The sequence below is a fragment of the Rousettus aegyptiacus genome, unplaced genomic scaffold (genome assembly GCF_014176215.1).
Source record: "Rousettus aegyptiacus isolate mRouAeg1 unplaced genomic scaffold, mRouAeg1.p scaffold_m13_p_3, whole genome shotgun sequence".
Classification (NCBI taxonomy): Eukaryota; Metazoa; Chordata; class Mammalia; order Chiroptera; family Pteropodidae; genus Rousettus; species Rousettus aegyptiacus.
Window position 1 is genome coordinate 131,453,869 of NW_023416306.1, and position 27,022 is coordinate 131,480,890.

At 32.7% G+C, this 27,022-nt stretch overlaps 1 protein-coding gene and 1 non-coding gene across 18 annotated transcripts in view; one reads left to right on the top strand and one right to left on the bottom strand.

The window, feature by feature from the left end:
• The window catches only part of HERC1 (HECT and RLD domain containing E3 ubiquitin protein ligase family member 1), a 163,097-nt gene that overhangs the window by 96,959 nt on the left and 39,116 nt on the right, over nucleotides 1-27,022 (bottom strand). For all 17 annotated transcript variants that reach the window (XM_036218062.1, XM_036218063.1, XM_036218060.1 and 14 more), the window contains 15 exons: nucleotides 23,064-23,258; nucleotides 21,959-22,270; nucleotides 19,882-19,978; nucleotides 19,149-19,292; nucleotides 17,978-18,105; nucleotides 16,323-16,467; nucleotides 16,052-16,223; nucleotides 14,092-14,226; nucleotides 13,598-13,763; nucleotides 8,996-9,121; nucleotides 7,834-8,055; nucleotides 4,714-4,866; nucleotides 4,455-4,587; nucleotides 2,954-3,145; nucleotides 566-787 (listed from right to left, as the gene is read on the bottom strand). In XM_036218062.1, the coding sequence (XP_036073955.1) occupies nucleotides 566-787; nucleotides 2,954-3,145; nucleotides 4,455-4,587; nucleotides 4,714-4,866; nucleotides 7,834-8,055; nucleotides 8,996-9,121; nucleotides 13,598-13,763; nucleotides 14,092-14,226; nucleotides 16,052-16,223; nucleotides 16,323-16,467; nucleotides 17,978-18,105; nucleotides 19,149-19,292; nucleotides 19,882-19,978; nucleotides 21,959-22,270; nucleotides 23,064-23,258 (2,542 nt within the window). The remainder of the gene's footprint in view (nucleotides 1-565; nucleotides 788-2,953; nucleotides 3,146-4,454; nucleotides 4,588-4,713; nucleotides 4,867-7,833; nucleotides 8,056-8,995; nucleotides 9,122-13,597; nucleotides 13,764-14,091; nucleotides 14,227-16,051; nucleotides 16,224-16,322; nucleotides 16,468-17,977; nucleotides 18,106-19,148; nucleotides 19,293-19,881; nucleotides 19,979-21,958; nucleotides 22,271-23,063; nucleotides 23,259-27,022) is intronic.
• On the top strand, nucleotides 15,385-15,504 carry LOC118601317. The gene has a single exon (XR_004950282.1). It is a non-coding gene; the product is annotated as a 5S ribosomal RNA (ribosomal RNA).

Sequence of the window (27,022 nt, forward strand, 5' to 3'; positions counted from 1 at the left end):
GCCAGCCTACCAGCAAAGTAGACAAATGGGAGGTGAGGCAGAAAAAAGGAATCCCCAAACGCATCATAAACAGGGAGGGAAAAAATGAAGAATCACACAAGGTAACATCAGCATGACACAAGGTAACATCAGCATGAAAGCAAGACAGGCTGGGAGAAGAACTGCCACTCACATCTGAAAGGTGTTTGCAAAATGAGCACTGGTAGGTCATGGCAGATAAACTTACAGAGCTTTACAGTGTATGAAATAATTTCATAACCTTCATGGCCTAGAACACAAGTAATCAAGCATTTTCCCATTTTTATGAGTACAATGACTTTCCCAAACAGTCATTGAATGATAAATAATGACAGAGTGGGACCAGGCCTATATTTTCCTAGTTTAGGGGCTCTTTTCACAATACAATGCTCTAAGATTTAACTGTTTTTCTAAGGACTCTAAGTTACAGTCTCAGATTCCCTACCCTGTTTTCTATTCTCTATTCAGCAAACCCAGAATAAGAGAAATCTCCAATGGAAGTACAAACATAAGCATGTATTTTAAATGCTGCAGAGAAGCACATTACCTAACTGCGGGGTGTCCATTTCTACACCATCACTAAAAAGTGGTGTTTTCATCCAATATGCAGTATCTTGTTCCTCTGGAGACACAGGGGAGCCCTGAAGCATGCCACCAAGACACCGCCCAATAAGGAGAGCAATTGTTCTTTCCAGATCCACAAGCCACACCCAGGACTGGGCTGGCTGAGGTAAGGGAACACCAGCAGGATCAATCAGTTCTGGCCCTCCTGAAGACAAAATCATTAGTAATTGTGTCTTTATCTGGTATTTAAGATTGTCAAATTTTTTCATTTCTATTACACTGCAATAACATATTGAAGCAAAATAATTTTATCAAGAAAACAAATGATAACACTTTTTGCATATGTTCTCTTTACTAGGCTAATTTAAAACATTCAAATAAGTTAGGCTATCACATAAAAATTTCCTTTGTAAAGTTATTCATTTTAAAATTAAAATGGTATATGAAAGAATTATCCCAAGGTAGTCTATTCCTACTTTTCATTTCTCAGATCAAATTTCACTATAAGAGTAAGGCAGCTCCTCCCTCCAAAATCAACATAAGAGTTGATCTAGAAAAATGACATTGAGTATTGTTTAATGATTTTAAGGCCTGAATTCAGAACTGTCTTGAGCTAATATCCAGACCCATGTGTTCTTACTGTACATTTGTTTTTAGAAGTTCTTCACATTACAAAACAAAAACAAACATGTACAAAAAAACTATACTTAGCCATAAAGATATGAATTGATATCAATGACATTATTAAAAAAAAAAAAAAAAAAAACAGAGATCAATGAACCCAACACTGGTTATTTGAAAAGATTAATAAAATGGGCAAACCTCTAATAAAATTAATCCTGAAAATAAAAAGCATAAATTCAAAAATTAGGAATAAAAAAAGAGAATGCAACCACAGATACACTAGAGATTTTTTTTTAAATGAGTGGATATTATGAACAATTTATGTTAATAAATTTGAAAGCCCACAAAAATTTTCTAGAAAAAATGTCAATTTAAAAATAAATGGATCTGAGACTAAAAGCTACAAGAGAATAAAACTCTAAGAAAATAGCCAAAGTCTATTTACAAAAAACACCAGATAGTTTTATATAAACTTTTCTAAAATTCAAGAAGAGATACTCCCAACTTACACAAATCATTTCGGAGAAAAAGAATAAAAAAGATTCTAAGTTGATGCTATGAGGTTAGTATAATGATGATAGTAAAAATGATGCAATGATAGAATAAAACAGAAAAATTATAGAAAAATATCATTTATGATCATACATGCAGAAATCCAAATTAAAATGATACCTAATTCACCTAATACAAATACAGTGAATCTTAGCAAGTTCTAAGATGCTTTTGAAAAGCAAAAGTAAACCTGGAATTGCTGTATATAAAGCCTAAATCAATGTCCACTTGCAGTTATAACCCTGACACCTGACTTCAATTAAATCAAGTCATTACAGAACCATACGATGTTAAAGTAAAGACGAGCCCTAAAGGTTATCTTGTCCAATCCTGATTTTTCCAAGAGAAAAAGCCACGGCTTTAAGAAGTTATACGTGACTTTCCCAAGACCATAGAGCCAAATTACTAGCAGAGCCAAGACTAAAGTCTAGATCTTTTTATGCATTAGTCCAGGGTTCTTTTCAATAAAACATGTGGCCTCACTTAAACTTGAAAGGTTTTTAAGATTTCAGTAATAAAACTTCTTTGATAGCTTTAGAATAGATAGACCTCAGTGGAAAACACATTGATGTTTTTCTAAACATGATATTTTAAGCTATATTCAACTGAATAGAATCATCAACATTTTATAAATTAAGAGTAAATTCAAGTGTCATGCCTAAAACCAGAATGCTATTTCCTATAAAGTACCTAAAAAGTAAAACACAGAAAAATAGGTTCCCAGTTTCTATCTTTTGCATTTAGTTATCTACATACTCAACTGAATATAAAATATTTTACTGTCAAATAGAAATTTAAAACTAAAAACCTTTGCATTTAACTTTTGAATCAAATCAATCCATTGACTAAAATGAATCATTATGCTGCTGACTGTATTATGAAAGAATGCTTTTCTATCATCTATTGTAAGATGTATCCCAATTTCAACCATGTCAAAAAACTTGAAAAAAAGTGTCTTAGAATCATACTATTCAAACTTGATGAACATATAAAGACCCTATTCATGACACTGGTATACATGAGCAACTTCTTAGGTTTTCTCATCAGTGCCCAGTTTAGACTTGAAGCTTTTAGATAACAACTTTATTTTTTTCATTACATAAAATATCCAAGTATCAGATATAATTTACCTGATGTATGCAAGAGGAACAACTTTTCTCAAAAGCATTATTTGCTCTTAACCATCTTTACTTACCATGAAGTGGCCACTGTAACTCTTGGTCTTCTAAAAGAGCAGCAGCTGGCAGCAGTCTATTAAGGCAATCAAGAGGTGGCAACAAGTCGAGGAGGTAACTCAATAAAGGCCGAGCCACGGACACGGGGAGTAACAGTAGGGAATTAATAATCTGGCAGAGCATACTGCCTGCAGCTGAGACATATATCACATCTATGAAGGGTAAGAAATTCAACATGAATCGATTATTATAAACTTAAAAAAAAACTTAAGAAATATTATTTAGCCTGTAGTACATACAGTACACTAATTTAGTGACTCTTTCTGAACACCTACCTGATAGCTGGTATGGTATTAGTATTTACTCACTTTCAGAAAGTGCCATCAGCAGACACTTTGTGGGAAAACATTCATATCTTCATGTCAACAAACTCAAAAGATTATAGCTGCTTCCCTTAAAATGCATTGTGAATTTCTCATTCACAAATTTATCCTCACTTTTAGATTTACTCAAGAAGTATTTATTGAGCTACTTACATATACTAAGCACTGTTCTAGGTGAAAGTGATACAACCATGAACAAAGACCTAAAAATTCCTCCCCTCACAATGCTTATATTTTATGAGGGAAGACCTTTTTAAACCAAATTTACTTTTTTAAAAATTAAGATCATCTCAAAGCATCATTTTTTAAATTATCTATATTGGTTTAAAATCAACTTAGTCTCAATATTTCACTGTATTTTGGGGCAGGGAAGACCACTAGAGATAAGCTCAGTTTGAAAGAATTAAATTTTAAATGTCAGTGCAACAACAAAATGGAGGTGTCTAGTAAGCAATGGTTTTATTCTCTGTTTCTTTTCCCAACTTCAGAGATGAGTTGGTTTTGGATGGATATACTGAATTTTACTTGCCTTTACACAACCAAGAGTATGTAACTAGAGAAAGGCTCTAGTATGAAAAGGGAGTTCTCAGCTAAGTGCAAATATGGGAGTCAATATATACATGGTGGTTAAGGACAATGGGACCACATAAAATTATTCAGGGAGAAAAGAGGGTTGAAGGCAAAAGTCAGAGGAACCTAAACATTGAAGGGCATGTCCAAGGAAAAGGAGTTTATAGAAACCAACAAAAAACAGTGATCAGAGAAATATGAGTAGAAACAGAATTATCACTATACAGAAGCCCACAGAAAGGAAAGCATTTCAAGAAGAAAAGAGGAACACTGGAAAATGCTGAAGAAAAGTAAAGAAACAGCAGATAAAAATCTCACTTTATGCCATTTATCATCCAATGCCTTAAAATTAGGCCTTTGTTATGCCAATTAGCATCTTTTAAGATTAATCAGGTCAATCCTGTCACCATCATCCCTAAACCAAGATGAAAAGGATCTTCAATAGGAAGGAGATTCAAGATCATTCCTATTCCACTCAGAGGTTTCAGGCCTTCTTAAGGCTTTGGAAAGGCTAAGGACTCTTGCTTTACAACCTCTGATCTACTTCGAAATCTAGCACCAAACACACCTCTTAATTTTTCTCCAACGCTGCCATTCCAAGGACTTTCTTTGAGCAAATTTGCAGAACGTGAATAAATATCTGTGGCATGAGGCAACAAGAGCTGAAGATGTTTATGAAGCAATGCCACACTGCTTGAGTTCTGAGGGGAAAAAGTTGCTAAATTACTACTTTGAAAGATTCGAGGTACAAAAATATCATGGCTTAACCAAATATCTCAGTTTCAAGGTCCCTGAGAGATCATCATGAAAGGCAAAGAACCACATACCTCACTAATGTTATTGATATGGCAAAATGCCAGCAGCTGTTTCTGCAGTGAACACAGCAGTTCATGAAGATGAGCAGGCTGACTGTTCTCCGAAGACGATGTTCCAAGTAGAAATTTATCACTATTCTTTTCTAGCTCTCCAAATGCTTGATCCTAAAATAATAAGTAAATGAAGATTATATTTGAAGTGTTTGAAGATGAAAAGCGATGTCCTACCATAAATGATTCTGACTTAAGAAGCCATTATCTCCTTTCTATTATCAATCTTTAAATCTCTGTTATATTAGCTATTAGATAAGATTGATCAAGCCATTTTGTTTTTCCATTTTAAAAAAGTAATAGATATTTCACCACAAAAGCTTTGAAAATAAAGAAAACAAGAAACAGGAGAACAGTACAATACCCAGAGACAACATATTTCAACATTTTAATGCTATTGCTTTCCAGACCTCCTGTGTAAAGGTTTTTTCAAATACTTATGAATTTTTATGAACATAATTCTTAGAAATTAGTTCCTGATTACAAAAGAAATAAGTGGACTAAACAGACATGACAATTAAATGTAATCTCTGATCCTGGATTGGGAAGGGGTTCCTATAAAGGACGTTATTGGAACAATTGAAGAAATTTAAATATGGACTGTATATTAGATGACAGTTCTGCATCAATGTTATATTTCCTGAATTCAAAAATTTTTCTTGTGTTATTTAAGAGAATGTCCTTAAGAAATACATGCTTAAGAGCTTAGGAATAACCAGCGTAACATTTGATTGAGAATAAAGAATAGACAGACAGACAGACAAAGGGATGAGGAGTTCTTTGATTCTTTTAACTCTTGTGTAAGTTTTAAATTATTTCAAGTTAAGAATATTTTTTTAAATGTTCAGTGTAAACAATTTAGAAAATATCAAAATTGTATTTTAAAAAACATTTAAAATCACCATTTAGCGACAACCCCAAGAAAATCACTATTCATATTTCTTGGTGCATTTCTTTCCTGATTTTGTGTGACTTCTTCATACTACTGCTTATTCTATTTTTATTCTTCTCTTTTCCAACGAATTCACAAATATTTCTACAGTTTCATAAGCCATGTGTATATAAAACTTATGAGTCATATAATATTTCATCGAATATATATAGCATAATTTACTTAACCATTCCCCTATTTTTAGGTATTTCAGTTGTTTCCAATTTTTTTCTTTTTATTTTTTATTTAATCTTATTTTATTATTTTTCATTATAGTGTCATTGGTTAACAAAATCCAGTAAGTTTCAAGTGTACAATTCAATAGTAAGGCATGTATACACACACACACACACACACACACACACGTGTATATATATTACATTGTGTTCAATTTCTTAATTTTTATTATTTCTTACAAATAATGATGTGGTAAACATCTTTATACATAAAATATGGTCTATGTTTATAATATGCAGGAGAGAGTCTCAGAACATTTTAAGGCCTTTGCTATACAAGCAACATATAAGTTGCCAAATAAGCACTACTAGAGACTGAATATTTGTACTGCCTCAAAATTCATATGTTGAAACTTAATACCTCAGTGTGGTAGTATTTGGAAGTAGGGCCTTTGAGAGGTGAACAGGTTATGAGGACATAGCCCCCATGAATGGGATTAGTGCCTTTAAAAAAGAGACCTCAGAAAGCTCCCTGTGTGAGGACATAGCAAGAACACAGCTGTCTATGAACCAAGAAGCAGAAACCACTGAATCTGCCAGCTCCTTGGTCTTGGACTTCCAACCTCCATAACTTTATGTTGTTTATAAGCCACCCAGTCCAGGACATTCTGTTATAGAAGCCCAAACAGATTAAGATAAGCACCATTATTTAAAAATCTTAGAACATGATAAATTTGGTGTAAATCACATCAGAATGAAATAATAATTTACTTTACCCCAAAGTAGTATTTTACTGCCCTTTCCATATAACATACACAACTAGCTTAGCCATAATGACATAATAAAAGTACTACTTTAATTCAGCAAAAATATTCTTACATTGTTCCCATTCCATTTGCAGCCAAAACATCAGATCAAACCTACATTTTAAATATGAGAGAAAATAATTCTATAGGAACAATTGCCACTTGACTTAGTCGACAACCTTTCAACGTGGTTAGAATAGAACATTAAGATCTGTACTGAAGAAAAAGAATATACAGACTCAATCCTGAAGAGACATAATGCGAGACAACATGAAATGATATACAAACAATTCAAAGTTAAGTTGCACAGTATACTTTAACTCTAAAAATTGCTGAAGGGTATGTAGATATAATTACATGGTTAGATGGGGTTATTTGGGCAAGGCTTCCTAGAATAGTGAAGTCTTAAAGAAGTCACAGACTAGTCGGCAGGAAAAGCAAGCAGAAGATAGGTGTGCCACGTGCATGAGCTCAAATGAGAGTAGCGTATAATCCAAATGATAAAGGGTCTGAAAGGTTTTAATTTAATACAATGACGTTATTTAACATAATAAGGTTATTTCAGCAGTAAGATACTGAGAAGAGACCAGAGACAGTGGAAACAGTTGCAAATCTGCTATTAGCATTAGGTCATGATGGCCTGAGTTAAAACCTACAGAAATGGAAAGAAAAAAGATAGATCTAAGAACCACCACAAAGAAAGAATTAATGGTATCCTAATACAAGGAAAGTTATAGTGTCCACTGTCTTCTCTCCTACTGACCAACCTATTCTTAGATAGTACCAATCACATTATTTAATTATAAGATTATGTTTGGTAAGGTCAATCCTCATTAGTATACCCTTCCTCATTACTCTTCTCTTGCAAAATGTTATTGACTATTTGTATCTTTATATTCTTGTATACTAACATCGAAAAAAAAAGATAAAATGATAAAATAAATCTCTGGAATTCTCAATTACAAATTACTTGGTACTCATAGTATTTCAGAAGATCTGACACATTTTCCCTCTTTGGGGAAGTAAAATGTAGAGTTTTATTTATTTCATTAGTGCTTAAATGTTAAAATATCTTGACCTGAAGTAATCCTTTTCCCCTCCGAAACAAATGAACAAACAAACTCAAGCTTTATTCCTTTTTTTACCACAAAGAAAAAGAGCAACGTACTGTATAAAATCCTAAATTTCTTAAGAGAGTCTTCATCAAAATTTCAGCCAGATGGGTGTCAGGATGGCAGCTCTGAGTGCCATAAGGTTGATCTGACAGGTTTCCGTAGCCAGTACACACAGAAGAGAGGTCAGCAGCATCAGAGGGTGAGCTATAGCCAAGTAAGGAGGCTACATGGGTATGATCTTGCAAACTTGTCAGAATAATATCCAGTTGCATTCTCTAAAGAAAAATATTTCCATTAATGAAATAGGAACAAATAAATAATTAGCTTAAAATGCACTAGAGAAGAAAAAAAAAAAAATAATCCCAGGGAGGAAAAATCTTTATTAAATGATGCTATCTAATCCAGTTAATATCCTAATTAACTATAATCTTTTAGAAAGTGTGTAATTAAAAAAAAAAGCTATCCCACTAATATTATTTGGGAAAATGTAACTTATAATTTTATTCCATCCTTTATTATAACACCTAAAACTCTAAGCTAAAATGGCATACTCTGCATAATGATTTTAGCACAGTAAGAGGAGGAAACGTCAACAGATAAATTATACTATACATTCTTCTACAGAATTACCAATTAAACTATTTATTCTAATGTTTAAAGTAAATCACTGAAATCTAAACTAATGCAAAATACTCATTGGAAGACATCTGTAAATATTATATTACCACTTTTCCCCCTCAAATCTGTAACTGTATAAATTGATTATTCTACTTGATCAGGAAAAAGTACTTATTTTGATATGTAGAACAGATTAAAAATGGAAAGAAAAGGCATACTCATATCATCAAACACTTTTTCATAAGTCAACTTTAACTTTTTATGTAAGCAATTTCAAACAAAGTTCTGCACATGCCCTCAATTTCAACTCAGTACATTACAAACAAACCAAAAGGTCTTTGGTTTGACAGTATAAGCAACACTCAAAAAATTAGTCATTAATTTTAATAATTAGTCACAAATGATTTAATAAATTATCATTTACTTCACCTTCATTAGAAATCTGGGAACTCTTCCAGCAGAAAACATTAAATATTAGGATTTACCAGATCCACCAAATTAAGTATTATTTCATAAACACAAAGCAATCGATTAGCTTTATTTTCCTTTTTTTCCCCTGATATTACTGGTTTACTTAAATACCATGCAAAGGCTCACCTGTCCTTTAGATAAGCTTTCCCATCTATCAGGTCCCTGGGGTAAAAGAGAATGAAGTAATTCCATACGTTCTCGTAATGGAGGTAACAGCATTGTTGCTCCCACTGACAGAGTTTCAATCACCACCTAATGTCAAAAGAGAAAAGTAGATTTATTTATCTGATTCTAATCTTTAATAAGTAAAAAGCTAAAATAATCCACTGAGTATTAGGATCACAGAAGTCTAAAGAAAGAGGATCATGGAAGTCTAAATAAAGATGGCATGTGAAAAAAGAAAGTATGCAAATCTTTCTTTAGATGTCTTTAAGAAAATCAGAATACATATTTTGGATTTGCCACTAAATAGATAATCATTACCAACAAATACTTAGTGTTGAATCTCTAGCACTGAATCTGGTAAGGCTCTTTGCAAAGTGCTGTGGATACAGAAATGAACAAGGCAGAAGAAAGCCCTGCTTTCATGAGCATATGGTCTAGTAAGAAAGAGAGACCCTGAGCAAGTACTTGTAATTGTCAAAGGAGTCTTAAAGGGAAAGAAAAAAAAGTGTAAACTTGAATGAGCACACACACAAAAAAGGCATTTAACATGGCCTGTGGGCTCATGGAAGGTCTCCTCCATAAGTCTTAGGCATTTAAGTTAAGAATTAGAAGATGAGCAAGGCTTAGCCAAACAGAAGTATAGGTAGTGAGAACAGCATAAAGAATAGCTGTATTATCTATAACATAACTTCTCTGTCATAGTTCCTTTACCAGTAAAATGAAGTTGTTGGACTAGAATAAAAACAATCAAAGATTAAGAAAAAGACCTCTTATAAATTAAAAACATGACAGAAGAAATAAAAAACTCAATAAAAGGGTTAGAATACAAAATAAAATTTCTCGTAGAGAGAAAAAAGTAGAAAACAGGAAAGAAAACACAAGAAAATTAAAAGAACAGTTCAGGAGGGCTAGTATTCCAATAATGAGTTCCAGAGAGAGAAAGAAAAAAACACAGAAAACATTGAAGAGGAAATAACAATACACCTCAAGATAATTCCTTAAAACTGAAGGCACTGCAGCATTATTCACAATGGCCAAGAAATGGAAACAACTGAAGAGTCCTTCAAGAGATGACTGAATAAAGAAGATGTGGTACATATATACATATATACAAAGGAATATTACTCAGCCATAAGAAGAGATGAAATACAGCATTTGCAATGACATGGATGGATCTTGAGAACATCATGCTAAGCAAAATAAGTCAGACTGCAAAGTCAAGAACCCCATGATTTCACTCATGTGGGATATAAAACTGAAGGCAACAAATAAGACAAATAAACAAAAACTAATGGATAGAGACAACAGTATAATTACCACAGGGAAGGTGGGAAGAGATAGAAAAGGGTAAAGGAGTTCAAATATATGGTGATGGAGATTTAACCTTGGGTAGTGAACACACAATGCAATATACAGATGATGTACTACAGAATTGTAAACTTGAAACCTGTAAAATATTATTAACCAATGTCACCCCAATAAATTCAATTTAAAAAAACTGATGAGTGTCCAAATTAAAATAATCCATATAAGTATACACCACAATGGATAAAATCAGATCCACATCAGTTCATATCATTTTCAAATGCAAGAACACAAAGGAACAAGTAGAACGTGCTCCAGAATTCAGGAGAGGAAAACAGATTTCAATACAAAGGATCAAAAATTTAAATAGCACTGATTTTCTGAGTAACAACACTGAAAGCTAGAAGACAATGCCTTTACATTCTCATGGAAAAAATGATTTTCAATTTAGAATTCTATGCCTCAACTATTCATGAAGATATTCAATTTGCAAACTACTTAAGTATGAGTACATTCTCAAAGAATATATTTTCTATCTACCCTCTTTCAGAAGCATCTGATGGATAGAAACCTAGCAGATACCACTTTAACCAAATGATCAAGGTCAAAGTCTCTGGTCATAAAACACATCAAAATCTTGAATCCCATATGACGTACTGAGGACATACTATCATCTCTGTGGTATTCTTGCCAAAAATGCATAACCTCAGTCGAATCATGAGAAAATAACAAAGATATTCAATAAAATAATTGACCAGTACTCATGAAGTGTCTAGGTCATGAAAGACAAGGAAAGACTGAGGAATTAGTATGGAGTGCAACAGACTCAAGAGAAATAACAATTAAATGTATTATGGGATCCTGAATAGGATCCTGCAAAAGAACATGGATATTAGTGGCATTAACAAAATTTCTAATAATTAATAATATTAAACCAATGTTAATTTCCCGGTTTTGACAGTTGTCCTATGGTTATGTAAGACATTGGTATCACAGAAAACTGGGTGAAAGATACATAAAAACTATTATTTATGCAACTTTTCCTTAAGTCTATAACTGGTTCACAACAGAGCACTAAAAAAGAAACACAAAACACAACAGTAACAGTGATTGCTACAAAGAGATAAACTACTAGTAGTTTCAGGAATAAGAGGAACAAAAATAACCCTTACCAGAAAAAGCCTTATACATATTCTGGGAGAATCCATCCCTTAAGGGCTCTCTTTAGAGTAGCTACCAAATGGACTCAAGAAATAAACAATGATAAAGATAATTTTTTAAAGTTTACTTTCCTTATTTTATTCAAGTACTTTTCAACCTCAAAAAATACACACTACCTCATTCCTGATAAATATTAAATCTTCAAAGTACCCATTCACCAGCAGGTTAATATTAATACACCTTCTACCTGCATCCCAGGGACATGTCTCTCTAGCTGAAAAATCACTGTATCATTTTTGTTTTTGTTTACTGACATTAATTCACATGTCATACAATTCACTTTTTGAAAGTATACAATTCAGTGGTTTTTAGTACATTTAGAGTTGTGCAACCATCACCACTGTCTAATTTCAGAACATTCTCATTGCCTCAAAACTCTGTGCCCATTAGCAGTCACCCCTCATCTCTCCCTTCCCCAAACCTGACAACCAACTAATCCACTTTGTTTCTATGAATTTGCTACTCTTAACATTTATAAATATGGACTCATACAATATGTGACCTTTTGTGTCTGGCTTCTTTCATTTGGCATAAAATTTATATGGTTCAGTCATGTATGTAGCATTTGTCTGTACTTCATTTCTTTTTACGGCTGAATAATATTACACTGTGTGGACACACCACATTTGTTAATCCATTCATCAGTTGACAGACATTGTTTACGCGTTTTGTCTCTTGTAAATAACACTGCTAAAAACATTCATGTACATGTTTTTGCATGGACATATGTTTTCACTTCCCTTGGGTATAGGTCAAGGTGTGGAACTGGATACCTTATGCTGTAATTCTGTGTTTAACTATTTAAGGAATTACCTGTTTTACAAAGCAGCTGCACCATTTTACATTTCCACCAGCAATGTAAAAGGGTTCTAATTTCTCTACATCCTTACTATAATACTTGCCAATGTCAATCTTTTTTATTATAGCCATTTAGTGGTTATGAAACAGTATCTCGTGGTTTTGACTTGCATTTCCCTAACGACTAATGACACAGAACAGTTTTTCATATTTTTATTGGCCATATGTATATCTTCCTTGGAGATATGCATGCTCATATAAAACAAATTTTTTTTTTACTGTTGAGTTGTACAAATCCTTTTTATACTCTGAAAACTAGAAGATCATCAGACATGATTTACAAATATTTATCCCATTATGGGAACTGTATTTTTATTTTCTTGATAATGTCCTCTGAAGCATAAATGTTTTTAATTTTGATGAAGTCCAATTTACTTCTTTTTCCTTTGGTTGCTTGTGCTTTGGTTGCCATATCTAAGAAACCAGTGCCTAATCCAAGGTCACAAAGATGACGGATGAGTGGATGAGCAAAATGTGACATACACATACACCAGAAGATTATCACCTTTAAAAAGGAAAGAAATACTGCCATATGCTACATGGATGAACCTTCGGGACATTATGCTAAGTGAAATAAGCCAGTCACAAAAGGACAAACAGTGTATGATTCCACTTACATAACAGAGAGTGTCAAAATCATAGAGACAAAAAGTATAATGGTGGTTGCCAGAAGTAGATGGGGAAAAAAGGGAGTTACTGTTTAATGGATATAAAATTTCAATTTTATAAAACGAAAAGAGTTATGGAGATGGATGGTGACAGTTGTACAACATCCTGATTCTGAACGTATTTAATACTATCAAACTATACACTAAAAATAGTTAAGATGGTAAATTTTATATGTACTTCACAATAATAAAACTGGGTCCTTGTCTTCAGAAATTTATCTTCTGGTGGAAAAAGACAGGCATATTTATAAGTGAACAACTACAATACAATGTGATACAATGAGAAAATAGATGAAAGAAACCTAACCTGGCAGGACAGCAGGGAATAAAAGGTTTCTCAGTAACGACATCTGACTTTTATCTTAAAGCATGAGTCAATCGAAAACATTTATTCCCACCATGAAAAAGGAGCATCCAACTGAAGTTTTCCAAAAGAAAGCTGAATTTATGAGCTACAACCTGAGAGAAAAATGTGGCTTGAGATACAGATTCATGAGCCCTATATTCTTACCTCTTGGATTTCATCTGGAACAGTTGAGTCCATTAGTCTGAAGAGCAAATTTCGAAGTGGACCTGCCTGTCTCCCAAGAATGCTGGTAGCTACTCCTCCCGCAAGTGCAAGAGCAAGATGATTTGAAAGCAGCTTCAGGCATAGCTTGAGAAAACTGTGGTGTTCCCTGAAATCAAATAATCTGCTGTAAGCTTCTAGAACATATAAAAGAATATGTGGTTTCCAGTTTGGGTAACTTTTTTTCTCTTTAAAAATTTTGTCAAAGACTAACCAACAGTAATTTTTTAAAAATGTGATTTGTGAAATTATGGATAACTCTCCCAAAAGGTTATTATCAACAAGTACCTAAGTTTAGCTCTTTTTTAGACTATAAAGAAGTTTCATATAATTGAGGGAAAATCAAACAAGAAATAGTAAGTCAAAACTAAAAATGAACAATTAATAGACATGTACACACATGCGCATACACACAAATGTACATTTATATAACATACCTTGATGAAGGGAAAGGGAGTGGGGGAATCTCACTGTTTATTTTATCACAGTATCTTTCAAGAAAAGAACGTAGATGTGAGAAAGTACTCTCTTCAAGATCTACACAATAAGGTCGGTGCCATGCAACAACTTGTCTAGAAAAAAAGCACAAAAAAATCATGAAACAGCCTTAACATGAAATTTTCACACATGATCAAAAATGATATACAGAAGATATTCCTGATTATGAAGGTGACAAAATCCTTCATTTTAGCAACTGAGGAAAACCAAGAATTTGCCATCCCTAGAGTTTTCCAAGAAGAAAACATATAAACGTTACTATTTTCAAAGGTTTGGATATTCACTCAACTGAATCCAGAGGGCTAAGCCACATGGATCTACTATAGTCCTTTCTGGTTCTAAGGGTCCATAAAATGCATATTAAGAAAATAGCCTGACTCTACAGAGTGATATATTGACATCTATTAAAAGAAAAACTGGACATTCTTGTGAAGATTTTCAAGATCTTAGGAACCAAACATGCACATATAAACTGGGAAGTTGCAAATTTAAAAATACTAACGACAAATTATTTATATTCAATTTATTATATTTTTGGCACTGTTTTGAAGGGTAAGTATCTATAAATGTTTTAACTGTTTAGAATGTCATAATAAACTCCACCTGACTCAAAGATCTACAATGCAAACACAGTTGACCCTTGAAGAACCTAGACATTAGAGGAACTGATCCCCTACACCCCCAGAGCAGTTGAAATCCACATACAGCTTTTGAATCCCCCCAAAACTTAACTACAGTCAGTCCCTCAGTATCTGCAGGGGATTGGTTCCAGGATGCCCCACTATACCAAAATACGCAGATGCTCAAGCCCCTTATATAAAATGGCATAGAAAAATGCAACAGTTAGGCCTCTGCTTCCACAGATTCCCAAAAGCAGATTGAAAATACATGCTATTTTCAATCTGCAGTTGGTTGAATCTGTGAATGTGAAACCCACAGATACAAATGGTCAGCTATTTATTTATTGAAAAAAAAAAAAAACACATGTAGAAGTGAACTAACACAGTGCAAACCAGTGTTGTTCAAGGGGCAACAGCATAATATAGTCTAAGTTGTAAAGTAGCCCACATGCATCTGAAAATACCTGAAACAACCCCCAAATTCTTTAAAATTCAATCTTAATATGGGCTAAAAATCATCTACCTGATTATCTAAAAAGAGCTGATTACCACTTTAAGGAAAAAGCTCAATTTCTCCAAAAATAATTCCTTCATTAAAAGTATGTACACTGTGTCTATGGCCATGCTACCCTGAATAAGCCCAATCCCATCTGATCTTGGAAGCTAAACAGGGTCAGGCCTGGTTAGTACTTGGATGGGAGACCACCTAGAAAGACCAGGTTGCTGTAGGCATAAAAAATAAAATAATAAGGGATTGTAACCTGATAAGGTCTTTGCACTCTGTGAGGTCAACCAAGGGTTGCCTCGCCTAAAACAAAAAAATAATTTAAAAAATAATAATATAAGTATAGCCAGTTCCGCCCCCCCCCCCAAAAAATAATCTACCGGACAAAGGGCACTGAAGCTAATCAACTGTTTAAATCAATAAAGCCTAGTTTTGACTTTGATTATTTAACTTCCTCTTGATATGTAGACATTTAATTTAATTTTAATTTTTAAAATCAGTTACTTGAAGACAGAGAAGGAATTCAAAATGTTTTTGAAGACACTTAAATTAAGAAAATATCCGAAATATAGGGTATAACTTCATGTTTATAAAACATATCTCACCTCGACATGCAAATTGAAAAAAATCTAGATGCCATTTCTATGATAGTAAAGAATCAATATTAGAAGCGTTTAGAAGGGCATTTTATGAACAAAGTATGGTTATTTCTGTTTTTACTGATGTTTCTGCTGTTATAAAAGCATAACATTTTTTAAATGTGGGCACTCATACCTGTCTCTAGGAAGAGCGGTCCATGCCAAACTATGTGACGTCCCAGCGGAGATCTGCTGAATAGCTATGCCGTCTAAGCCACTCACTTTCTTTGGTTTAGTAATAGGACCTGTGGAATTTCCTTGGCCACATTGCCCCATTGAATTATTGCCCCAGGCATAAACCTCATTATCTAAAAACAAAACACAAAGAAAAGAAGAGCCTAATTTAAATGTAATATTTTTATGGAAGGTTACAGTTAAAAGATTTCTTTAAAAACAGATGACTTTACCATGAGAAAGAGCCAAACAATGACTGTCTCCAATAGAAATATCAACTATTCTTGTGGCAGCCAGTTCTTCAATGAGCTTGGGTCTCAAAGCAGTAGCTTCTGAAGAACCACAACCTAGACAAGCTCCACAGCCCCAAGCATACACCTGAAACAAACAAATACACTACACATAAGATCCCAAAGTATTAGGAATAATTACCATAAACAGTGTGGTTTGATACTACATAATGACTTCCTGTTGTTAAAAATAATATTTACTGTTTGGATTATTTTAATGATTTTCATAGTGATTTATTTTGCTGTTTTTAAACATTTATTGTACAGGCAAAAAGCTGAGCTAAAAAAAAATAATTGTTCATGGAAAAAATGGAATAATCTTCTAAAGCCACTAATTGGCTTGCATTATGTTATATTTGCCCAATCTCAGCAGCTTAGAAATACTGTTGCTATCTTAAAAATTCTCCTTTAAATGTTTCTCACTCTAAAGGTGTCAACAAATACTTTTTGGTTGATTAGACCGAGGTATGATCATATAAAATAAATTATACAAATTACAAAACTTAAATTTATAATTTAGTTAAAAACTACCTCACTTCATTGTTATAAAAAATTTAATTACCACTTACAAAGAAGGCTAAAAAAAGGTTTTATAAAACCATCTTAGTACAAAGAACATGGGGCTGAGGGCAGATTTATTTGGGTCACAAAGGCCAGATTAGAAAATCTGGTTCCTTCTCAGATATTCTACTTCTTCAAACAGGAGGAAATATTTCATTTCAGTAGACTGCCTTTAAAATGTATTTTTTTGAGAATGACAGGTATTACAAATCAAAACCACAATGAGATATTTATTCACCCCTGTTAGAATGACTATTATCAAGACGACAAGTAATAACGAGAAGATGTTATGGGGAAAAAGGAACCCTTATATACTGCTGGTAGGAATGTAAATTGGTACAGCCACTATGAAAAACAGCATGGAGAGTCCTCAAAAAATTAAGAATAGAATTACCATGTGATCCAGCAATCTCTCTTCTGGGTATCTACCCCCAAAATTTGAAAGCATTTATCCCTAAAGATATATACACCCCAATGTTCACTACAGCTTTATTCGTGGTGGCCAAGACATGGAAACAACCAAAGTGTCCTTTGATAGATGATTGGATAAAGATGTGGTGCACATACACGACTGAATATTACTCAGCCGCAAGAAAAAATGAAATACTACCATTTGCAACAACATGAACAGATCTTGAGATTACCATGCTAAGCAAAATAAGTCATGAAGAAAAGGTGAGAACCATATAATTTTACTTATATATATGGGATATAAAACTGAAAGCAACAAATGAACAAGACAAAAACTCATAGACACAGACAACAGTTTAGTAGTTACCAGAGAAAAGAGTCAAACATATGACAGAAAGAGATTTAGGTTGTGAATATACAATGCAATATACATGTGACATATTATATTATATACTTGAAACCTGTATTATTTTATTATATTAACCAATGTCACCCCAGTAAATTTAATTAAATAAATAAATATAATGTATTTTTTAACTTTAAAATTTAAATACAATTGTTACTTTTTATCATCTCCTTCTCAGAAATGCCCTAATAAGCCTCTTATGCTCATCCCTTAGCCCTACCTGCCCTGTTGAGGTCAAAGCAAGTGAAGACTGGCTCCCAGCACAAACTTTGCGAATGAACATTCCTTGTAAAGCTTCAATAACTTTAGGTTTATACACTCTGTTGGTATCACCATGGCCAAGTTTGCCTATAAAAACAAACACAGTCAAATTAAACAACTTGTTTTAAAAAATCTCTACTCTTTTTCTAAGTATTTAAGTTGATAAGTAATGTTAATCTTTCTATCAATAACCTGGCAGATATGGGAAGTTCTAAGTTTCTGATAGCAGAGAATGTTAACAAATTAATGTTTCTGTTTATAAGAAAGAAACAACCAATGACAAATATGGAAAACTATTTTTCTGTCTTTCCTTTAATGGTCATATTTCTAATATGAAATTTGCTGATATAATAAGCAGGGCCTATATTAGAATGTATATGAATATAATTGTTTTTAATTTTTGAAAATATTTAATAGCTCAAGACTTGGTCAATCGCTAAAGAAATATGCAAATGGCCAACACACATAAATTCAATCTTACTAAGAATCAAGAAAATACAAATACAAAATACAAATTAAATGATGCCATTTTTAGTCTGAAATTACTTTTTAAATTATCTTCATTTTAATGCTCAGTACTGTTGAGGAATATGGGGAAGGTGGCAGTCTCACATTGCTGGTAAGAGTGACTAAGTAAGGTACACAAAGACTGAGTCATTCATTGTACTGTTTTTAATACTGAAAAAAAGTTGGAAACTGTGTAGATACTCAACAATAAACTAGTTTTATAAGTTGTGCTACAATCACATGAAAGAATATTTTGAGTCATTTAAAAGAAAAATGAAAAGAGCTATGCTTGTTGACATAGAAAGATGTTCTTAAAATAGTGTTAGATAAATAACAGCAGGTTATAAAATAATACCTATGGTAAATACAGCACTGCTTTGGTTTTTAAAGACATCTATGTAGAAATACATGTATAAATTGTGTAGATGCATATAGAGTTAGATATCTACGAAAATTTTAACAAAAATTTTACAGCAACCATTTGTAGAAATAGCTCATTTTAGGTTTTTAAATTTCTGCGGTCTGTATTGAGTTTTCTATAATAGGCATGTATAACTGAAAAATAATTTTTAAAAATTCAAGGAAAAAAGGTCAAAACTATCAATAAATAAATTTTTACATACCATTGTCCCCTCCTCCAAAAGACCATACAGTTCTCCCATCTTTAGATAAAGCAATAGTATGTGAACTGCCACAAGAAACCTCTCCTACATTGCTAATGTCTTTTACTAAAGTTGGAATGTTACGGCTATTGCTGTCACCGTGACCTTGGATAAAACACACACAACAAAAAAGAAATAATGTTGTTAACTGTTTTTCTTTAGGCCATTACTTCACAGGTAGAAAATAGATTATAAGTTAATAACAAAATTGAGGTATTTTTAAGTGTACTTAAATATATGAAAAACAGAATCATTTCTAACATCTCATTATCCAATTGTCTAGGCTGCTCCCAAACTAAGGAACCCAGTCCCTTTAATAAATCATTAGATCATTCTATTTATGCTCCTCTCACAGCATTAACTAATGCTATCTAGTATCATGTTCATGTAGATTTATTTTTACTATCCACTAGATTACATACTTCAGGATCATGATGGTATCTTTTTTTCTCCCTGAAATCCTGTAGTGCCTTCTTATAGTACACATTCTAAAACTACTTGTTAGATTTAATTAAATTTTAAATTTCAGCACCAGAATCTAGGTATTCTCTATATAAACTTATCTTCCTCTGAACTTAAAACTAATGAAATATATGATAGTTTCTGGCCTATTAATTCTAGTTTCAGTTCTTCTCAGTAATCATCATTATTTCTATTTTTCTGAGAGAATAATTTCCATTTTTAAAAATCTTACCTAATCTTCCAAAGTCTCCTTCACCCCATGTGTATAATTCACCATCTTCTGTGACAGCAGCACTATGTCTGTATCCAGCTGACACACAAACAACTACCTGCATTGTACACACAGTGAATTTGATGAACATAAAGATGCTAAAACGTATAATTCATATTTGACCTTACATAGAGAGATTTCAGAGATACTAATATTCACAACTTATCCAGGAATTCCCATGTATAGTTGTAGAAGACATGCCCAGGACAAGAGTACCAGGCTAAAGGGTCAAGAAAGTGCTGAAATACAGCCTATGTGCTATGTGCCCTATGTTTGCCAAGCTATGTACCCTGGTTTCCATCTAGAAGAGAGGACAACTTTTCTTAATTCACATAAAGGTACTGTAAAGGCTAGTAGCCCCTCACCTCCAAATACATCAGTCTAACCACTTTTAAGAATATTATGTCACCAATCAAGTCAAAGAGCTGGAAGGGATTTAAACATTAATGGAAAAAAGAAAAAAAAATTAAATATAATGTGAACATAAAACCTCTAATCTTCGCTAATAAAAAAAAAAAAAAAAAAAAAACCTCATTGCATAATAGAGATAACACTCAGAAACACACTGACCATAACCAACACAGAAAGATCTAAGCAGAATTTAAGCTTATATTAATTAAACTCCTGACAGTATTTCTTTACCCTCAATTAGCTATACAGTTGATTAATAGAATCAGGGGAATAAGGGTATATAGTAACATAATTTGGTGGCCACTCATATCTTTTCATTGACTACTGAAAAAAGAAACACAGAAAAAATATCTATGATAATAACTCCATGTCTTTTCAATTTCTAGTCTCTTCAATCTCAAAAAATAGAACTCACTTGAGAAAATTCAAAATTTAGACTCAATTAAAAATACTGAGCACTTAATACAATTCTAAATAATATATTAAGAACTACTAAAATTTTTATCTGTAAATTATTAATTTACTTTTTGGGAGATCTTTCCTTCGTGACATTCATACAAGTAATTTTTAATTGGCAATGTTTCCGTTACGAAATAGAACATTAAAATGATTATAAGAAAGTTAAAAAGAATTGAAATTAAGAAGGTACAACAAAGACTAGGAAAATACAACTTCGAATATTTATCTGAAGTTCTGTAGAGCCCATATTCAACATCTTATCAAGAATCCCCTGATGCTATCGAGTGGAATGTACCATGGCTTACTGCTTTAGGGTTGATGTCTAAGTTAAAATACTGAAAGGTATAATAAAGTAAAATTCATTTGATTAGCCAAGCTTGTCAGACAACCTTCCATGAAGGAAAAGTATGTCACTTGTAATCCTGGTATAAAATTAAAACTTCAAAAGATTTCTATATAAGAAAAGTTTCATGGAAAGAATAAAATCTTAAAATGGAGGAACCCATATAACTGCATGTAAGTTTAGAAAAATACCTTCACTTCTTTAAAGAAAGGTAAAATAGAAATAAGAAGAGATCTAAATTCAGTTTCTAATGGTGCCAATTATTTGTGTGTGACCTTGGGCAAATTACTTAACCCTCTAAATGCCTCATTTAAGTTTCTGTTAAAATGTCACCTCCTCCAAGAGAACCAACTCTCTGACCTCATTATCTAATACCACAACCTGTCCAAGTTAATATCTATTACAACTCTCAACTTTCTTCTTTACTATTATTTAACACTATGTTATCTCTTTGTTTACTTATTTCTTATTTCTATCTCACAGATTAAAGCTCCATGAGAGCAAGGATCTTGTCTGTTTTGTTCACTGCTCTATGTCTAATGCCTATAACACAGCCTGGCACTTGAAAGGTGCTAAATGAACATTTGCTGAATGGATTATTCCGTTTCTTTATCTGTGAAATGAGAAAATAACCACTTTAACAAGGTTGCTAAAAGAATTAAAATAATATTTATAAAAGTGTTTTGTAAACCATAACACAGATATATAAAAGAGAAGCCGGGCGAGGGGCAACTTCAGAGAGAACAAATCAAAATCTGAAAGATACTGTCAATTATAGCACCAAGTGCATCTAATTATTTTTAAATTCAAAAAGAAAGCACATACCTTTCCCTGCAGAGGGCCTTGAATGAGCTTGGGATATTTCTGTGTTGAACTATTTCCATGACCCAGTTTCCCATAGTCACCATCTCCCCAACTGAAGACTTCTCCTTCTGTTGTAAAAGCTAAAGTGTGACCGTCAGATCCTTTAGAAGATGAAACCTTTTTAATTGACCTGTGAGGCTCGAATGTTAACTTTTTTAAAGTAGACTGATTATTAGAATCTCCAAGGCCCAGTCTCCCATAGCTGCCTTTACCACAAGCTCTGACAGAGCCATCCGTAGAAATGACAAAAGTGCAGTACTGTCCAGCTTCAATCTATAAGCAGACATAAAGAACTGTAAATATAAAATGCTTCTGTGAGAATCAAAGTATAATATTTAAGGCTAGTTTTACCAAAGAAACTCAAAGGAAGTCTTTTAAAGCAGAACAAGGCATAAATCTCCACAGGGATTTAAAAGTACATAGAAAAATTAAGAAAACTATTACTAGCCTTTTCATGTTCATTTTATTGTTAAGCTCAAATTAGTATATATTTTATCTTTTCAGGTCATCAGCGTGGTCATGCTTCAAGGAAACAACAAAGTAAAATGTTTTAACCTGCTCTTATAATTGGTAATGAGCAAGAAATAAAATATATATTTTCCAACAAATTCTTTAGGGTTCATTATGGCAACAACCATATAAAATATATTCTAAACTCATTTTAAAAAAAGTTTTAGAGAAAATAATAAAATAGAAAGTTCTAGCTTAGTTAAATGGTAGCTACAAATGTTTAAAAGTGATCGTAATAAGAAAATGTCAAAGGGAAAATTCTAGTTTTTAATTGTCTTATTTACCATTTGTGTTGAATATAACGGTATGTTCCCCTTCATAATTCTTTTTAAAAATCCAGATCCCAAACTAATTTTTTTGAAACTTGCTAACAGTGCTAGGGAAATGGGGAACTAAAAATATTTTTTTCTATTAAAATGAAAACACTGACACAGTATGGTATAGAAAAAATTTAGATAAGAAACAATCAAGAATCATCACTCATTTAAAAAACACTCAACATTATTTAAAGCAAACCCTGCCATCTATCAATTTGTAAGATATACGGAGAACTCACAGTCTGAGCATCAGAGAAACTGGGAGCCAGTTTGGGCTGTAATATTTTCTCCTGTGTGCCTTCTACCAACTGATGACTGCTGTTGCTCCCCCAAACATAAACCTCACAGGTTTCTGAGACAATGGGAGCATCACCAGTCTGAATGCTATCTGGGCTAGCACATGTTCTTGAATAATCAGAAGCCATTCTGCAAACCTATTAAAATTAAAAACATAAAAGAAACAGTCAAGAGATTTTTAAAGTAGACATTTTTATAAATATTCTCTGAAATCACTGTTGACTTCCCTTCTAAAACTCTCAACTGCTCGAATAACCTAAGAACAACACATTCAACCTTAAACACAGATGGCTATACTATAAAATATTGTAGACTAAACCACTAAAAGATACTAAAAAAAGATGGCAAAAATGGAGAGATGGATACACACTATCAAACCTTTTTCACTAAAATTTTTTTATTTCACACAACAGCATTATAGAAAAACAAAGCTTAAAAAATCATTGATAATCCCATCACCTTAATACAATAAATGTTATCTTTTTTAATATATGTCCTTCCAGAATTTTGCATATACATGTTCTTTAACATAGTTATCACGGTGGATGATACAAAAGTCATGCAAAACTTCCCTGTATCTACCTAATCTTTATGATTTAACCTATAACATTCTATCTAATGTAAAAATCACACTTTACTTAACCAGTTTCCTCTAATAGGACATTTAGATGCTTTCTACTTATTTGTAATATAAGCCATTTTTAAGAATATAGTTGTTACATTTTTTTTATTACTTCCTTAGTAAAAAAAACTCAGAAATGGGACTGCTGTATCAAAAAAATGACAATATTGTGACTCTTGAAACATACTATACCAAATTGCTTTCCAAAATGGTGCTACATTATATCACCAGCAATATACGAAAGGACTGTCCTAAAAATAGTAAAGGTTCAGAGCAATTGAACATTCACACATATGTACAAATATTGGCTTATTTACCATTTGTGTTGAATATAATGGTCTAGTCTGCTGCCATTCATGTTCTTTAAAAATCCAGGCTTCTTCCCACCCCCACCAAAAGCACAGGACCCAGAGTGGCCAGTTACCCTAACCAAGGAATAAATCTATATGAGAGTACAAGTCTCACTGAGTCCACACCAATGATAAGTATTGTGCTTTTAATTATTTTGCCAACTTAAGAAGGGAAAAGAGGATGCATTATTTTAACCTCACATATCCTTATTATCAACAGAACTAGAGTTTATCTATCTATTTGTTTACCACTAACTTCTGCACACTTATTTATTAGGGCTTAATGGATTTTTTTATTGACTTGTATGAACTCCATATAATAAAGATATTAACTCTAACTATAACTGCGGTCAATACATTGTCTGCCTTTTAGGTTTTTTGCTGAATCAAATAAAACAATAAAAGGGGAATCTTCAAAAGTCAATGTATTGGATTATCAACCCGTTAAATAGGAAAGAATAGAGTAATTTTAGTCAGATTCTTTAAATAGTATCCAAAACAATATAATGTTAGACAAATATTTTCCAGTGAACATTAGGACAGTTTTAAGGACATACAAAATATGTATAAGTGAAGGCTACCAGTTCCTAATAAAAGATCTGAAATTTTGCTAGAGACAAATAGAGGACGGTTAGAATTTTTTATCTAAAATCTATTACTATAATAGGACATAAGGAAAATCATAGCTCTCTGGTCCCCCCAAAAAGAGGAGGGAGGCAGGAAAAAAAATCTGCTCACAGGGCTTAGAAATATGTTTTGAAAGCAACTATGGAGTGGGTAGGATTTGGGAAAGATGACAAAAGCAGGAGCAATGTAGTTTTCTAAACACTCTGACTCACTATACAGAGCAACTAAAAGGCAAAACTCCAAACCAATGCTTAACATTCAAAATAAAACTGGGCAACGAAGTAGTGCCAATAATTCCAAAATATAAGCAGAAGCAGACAAATCACCACCAAACGCAAAATCTGCACGGTAACATCTGTGTAGGTAGAATCAGTAGAGTATCTGACAGACCTCAGAACAGGAAAATCCCAAAACAGCCTATCAGGTATTCACTGGAAAGAAGAGTGAACCAACCTAAGAACAGCAGTTGCAACTGGAAAGATCTCTGCCCTCTCTGAGAGCAACTAAGTAAGTACAAGGAGTTCATAAAGAGAAGTTCAAAAGAAGCTAGAGTAATCTAAAAGAAAGATTGCTCTTGTAAACTCTTGACATTGGTAAGCCAGGATTCCCTTAAAGGACAGAGAATCTACACTAGGAAGAAACTGCTAGGAATGGAATAAAAATTGAGCAGAATACAAACAACAGAGAGGAAAGACTGAGGACAGGAGAAAAGTTGGGGAGAGAAACACACTGGGAAACTACCATCTTTTTTTAACATTACACAAAAATAGTAGAGGGAGGGAGTCTGTGGAGTTAGAAAAGCTATCCTGAATCCCATCCCATTCTAAAAGTTCAGGAAAACAAATTTTGCATAAAAATAAGCAACAGAAAAGCATTAAGGTCAAACTCCATCTGAAGTTACTATTAGAAAAAAGAGGGGAAAGACGCAGAATAACATTCCTGCAATAAAAGCGTGCCAGGAAGGAAATGCCCGCAAAACAGGTTAAAGTAACTTATTTCCAAGTAAGCTAAAGGGATTAAGAAAATGATATAAAACATGACAGAAAAACACAAATCTGAAACAGAACTCAAGAATTAAAAATTTTAAAAATTTTCAGAAATGAAGACTAAACCAGGAGAAATCCAAGGATTAATAAATATAGTAGATACCTCAAAAGGAACAAACAATTTTTAAAAAATTTAGAAATAAAGATATAAAAAGTATTCAAGAAAAACTGACATACTAGTTAGGCAAGTATCCAACATACAGATAATAGGGGTCCTTAAAAAAGAGAATGAAAAGAATAAAAAGAATACTAACATTATAATTTAGGAAAACTTTCCTGAAATTAAAAAGATTTGAAACTACATATGGAAATTCTCACATCTCATAATATCAATCCAGAATAAATAATATCAAGATATATTTTAGTAAAATTACTGATCTTTAAAGAAAATAAGATCCTTTAGGCTTCTCAGCTAAACAAGCATATGACTCATATGAGAAAGAAAATCAGATTATCTTCAGACTTTGGCAGCAAATGTTTATGCCAGAAGAAAATGGGTGAACATATTTAAGATGCAGAAGAAAATGAGAGCCAAAAATTTCATATTCTCAAAATTGACTTCAAGTATAAAGAGCACAGCAATTATTAACATGAAAAAACTAAGAGAATCTTGCTCCTATGAGCCTTTACCGAAAAAAAATGAGTTTTAGACACCACTCCTTCAAAAAAAGGATATCAACACAGAAACTGGGAGTGAACATTAAATAAGTAGTTATTTGCAGAACTAAAACTAAATGAGGATTAAAATAGAGTATATATGCTCTATGTAGATATAATACAACTATAAAAAAAATGGGAAGAACATATTTAAAGATTTTTTAGTCATCATACAGTGGTAATATTTGCCTTATTTTAGGACTACTGTTTGTGTGTGTATAAGATGTGATTAAAACAAATAAGTAATCAGAGGATATTCTAAATCTATCAGCCCTATATCCTTGAGAAATTGCATTCTTAGTTTAGGAGATATAAATGTAATGTACAAAAGGTTAAGTAAAAATTCTATAGCCCTGAATTTGAAATTATCAGTATCAACTTGAGAGTAATTTTAGATTTAAAATTCACACACGCATGCATGCACACGTGCGAGCGCGCAGACACACACACTCTTAGCTCTGTCCACTATAAAAATCTAGAAACAATATTAACTCAGCAGAAGTGAGTATATTTAGCACCCTGATTGTGGTCCTGAAATACTATTTCCCACTAAAAGAAACCAAGGCTTTTTGTAGAAATAGCTAGTAGGTTCCATATCT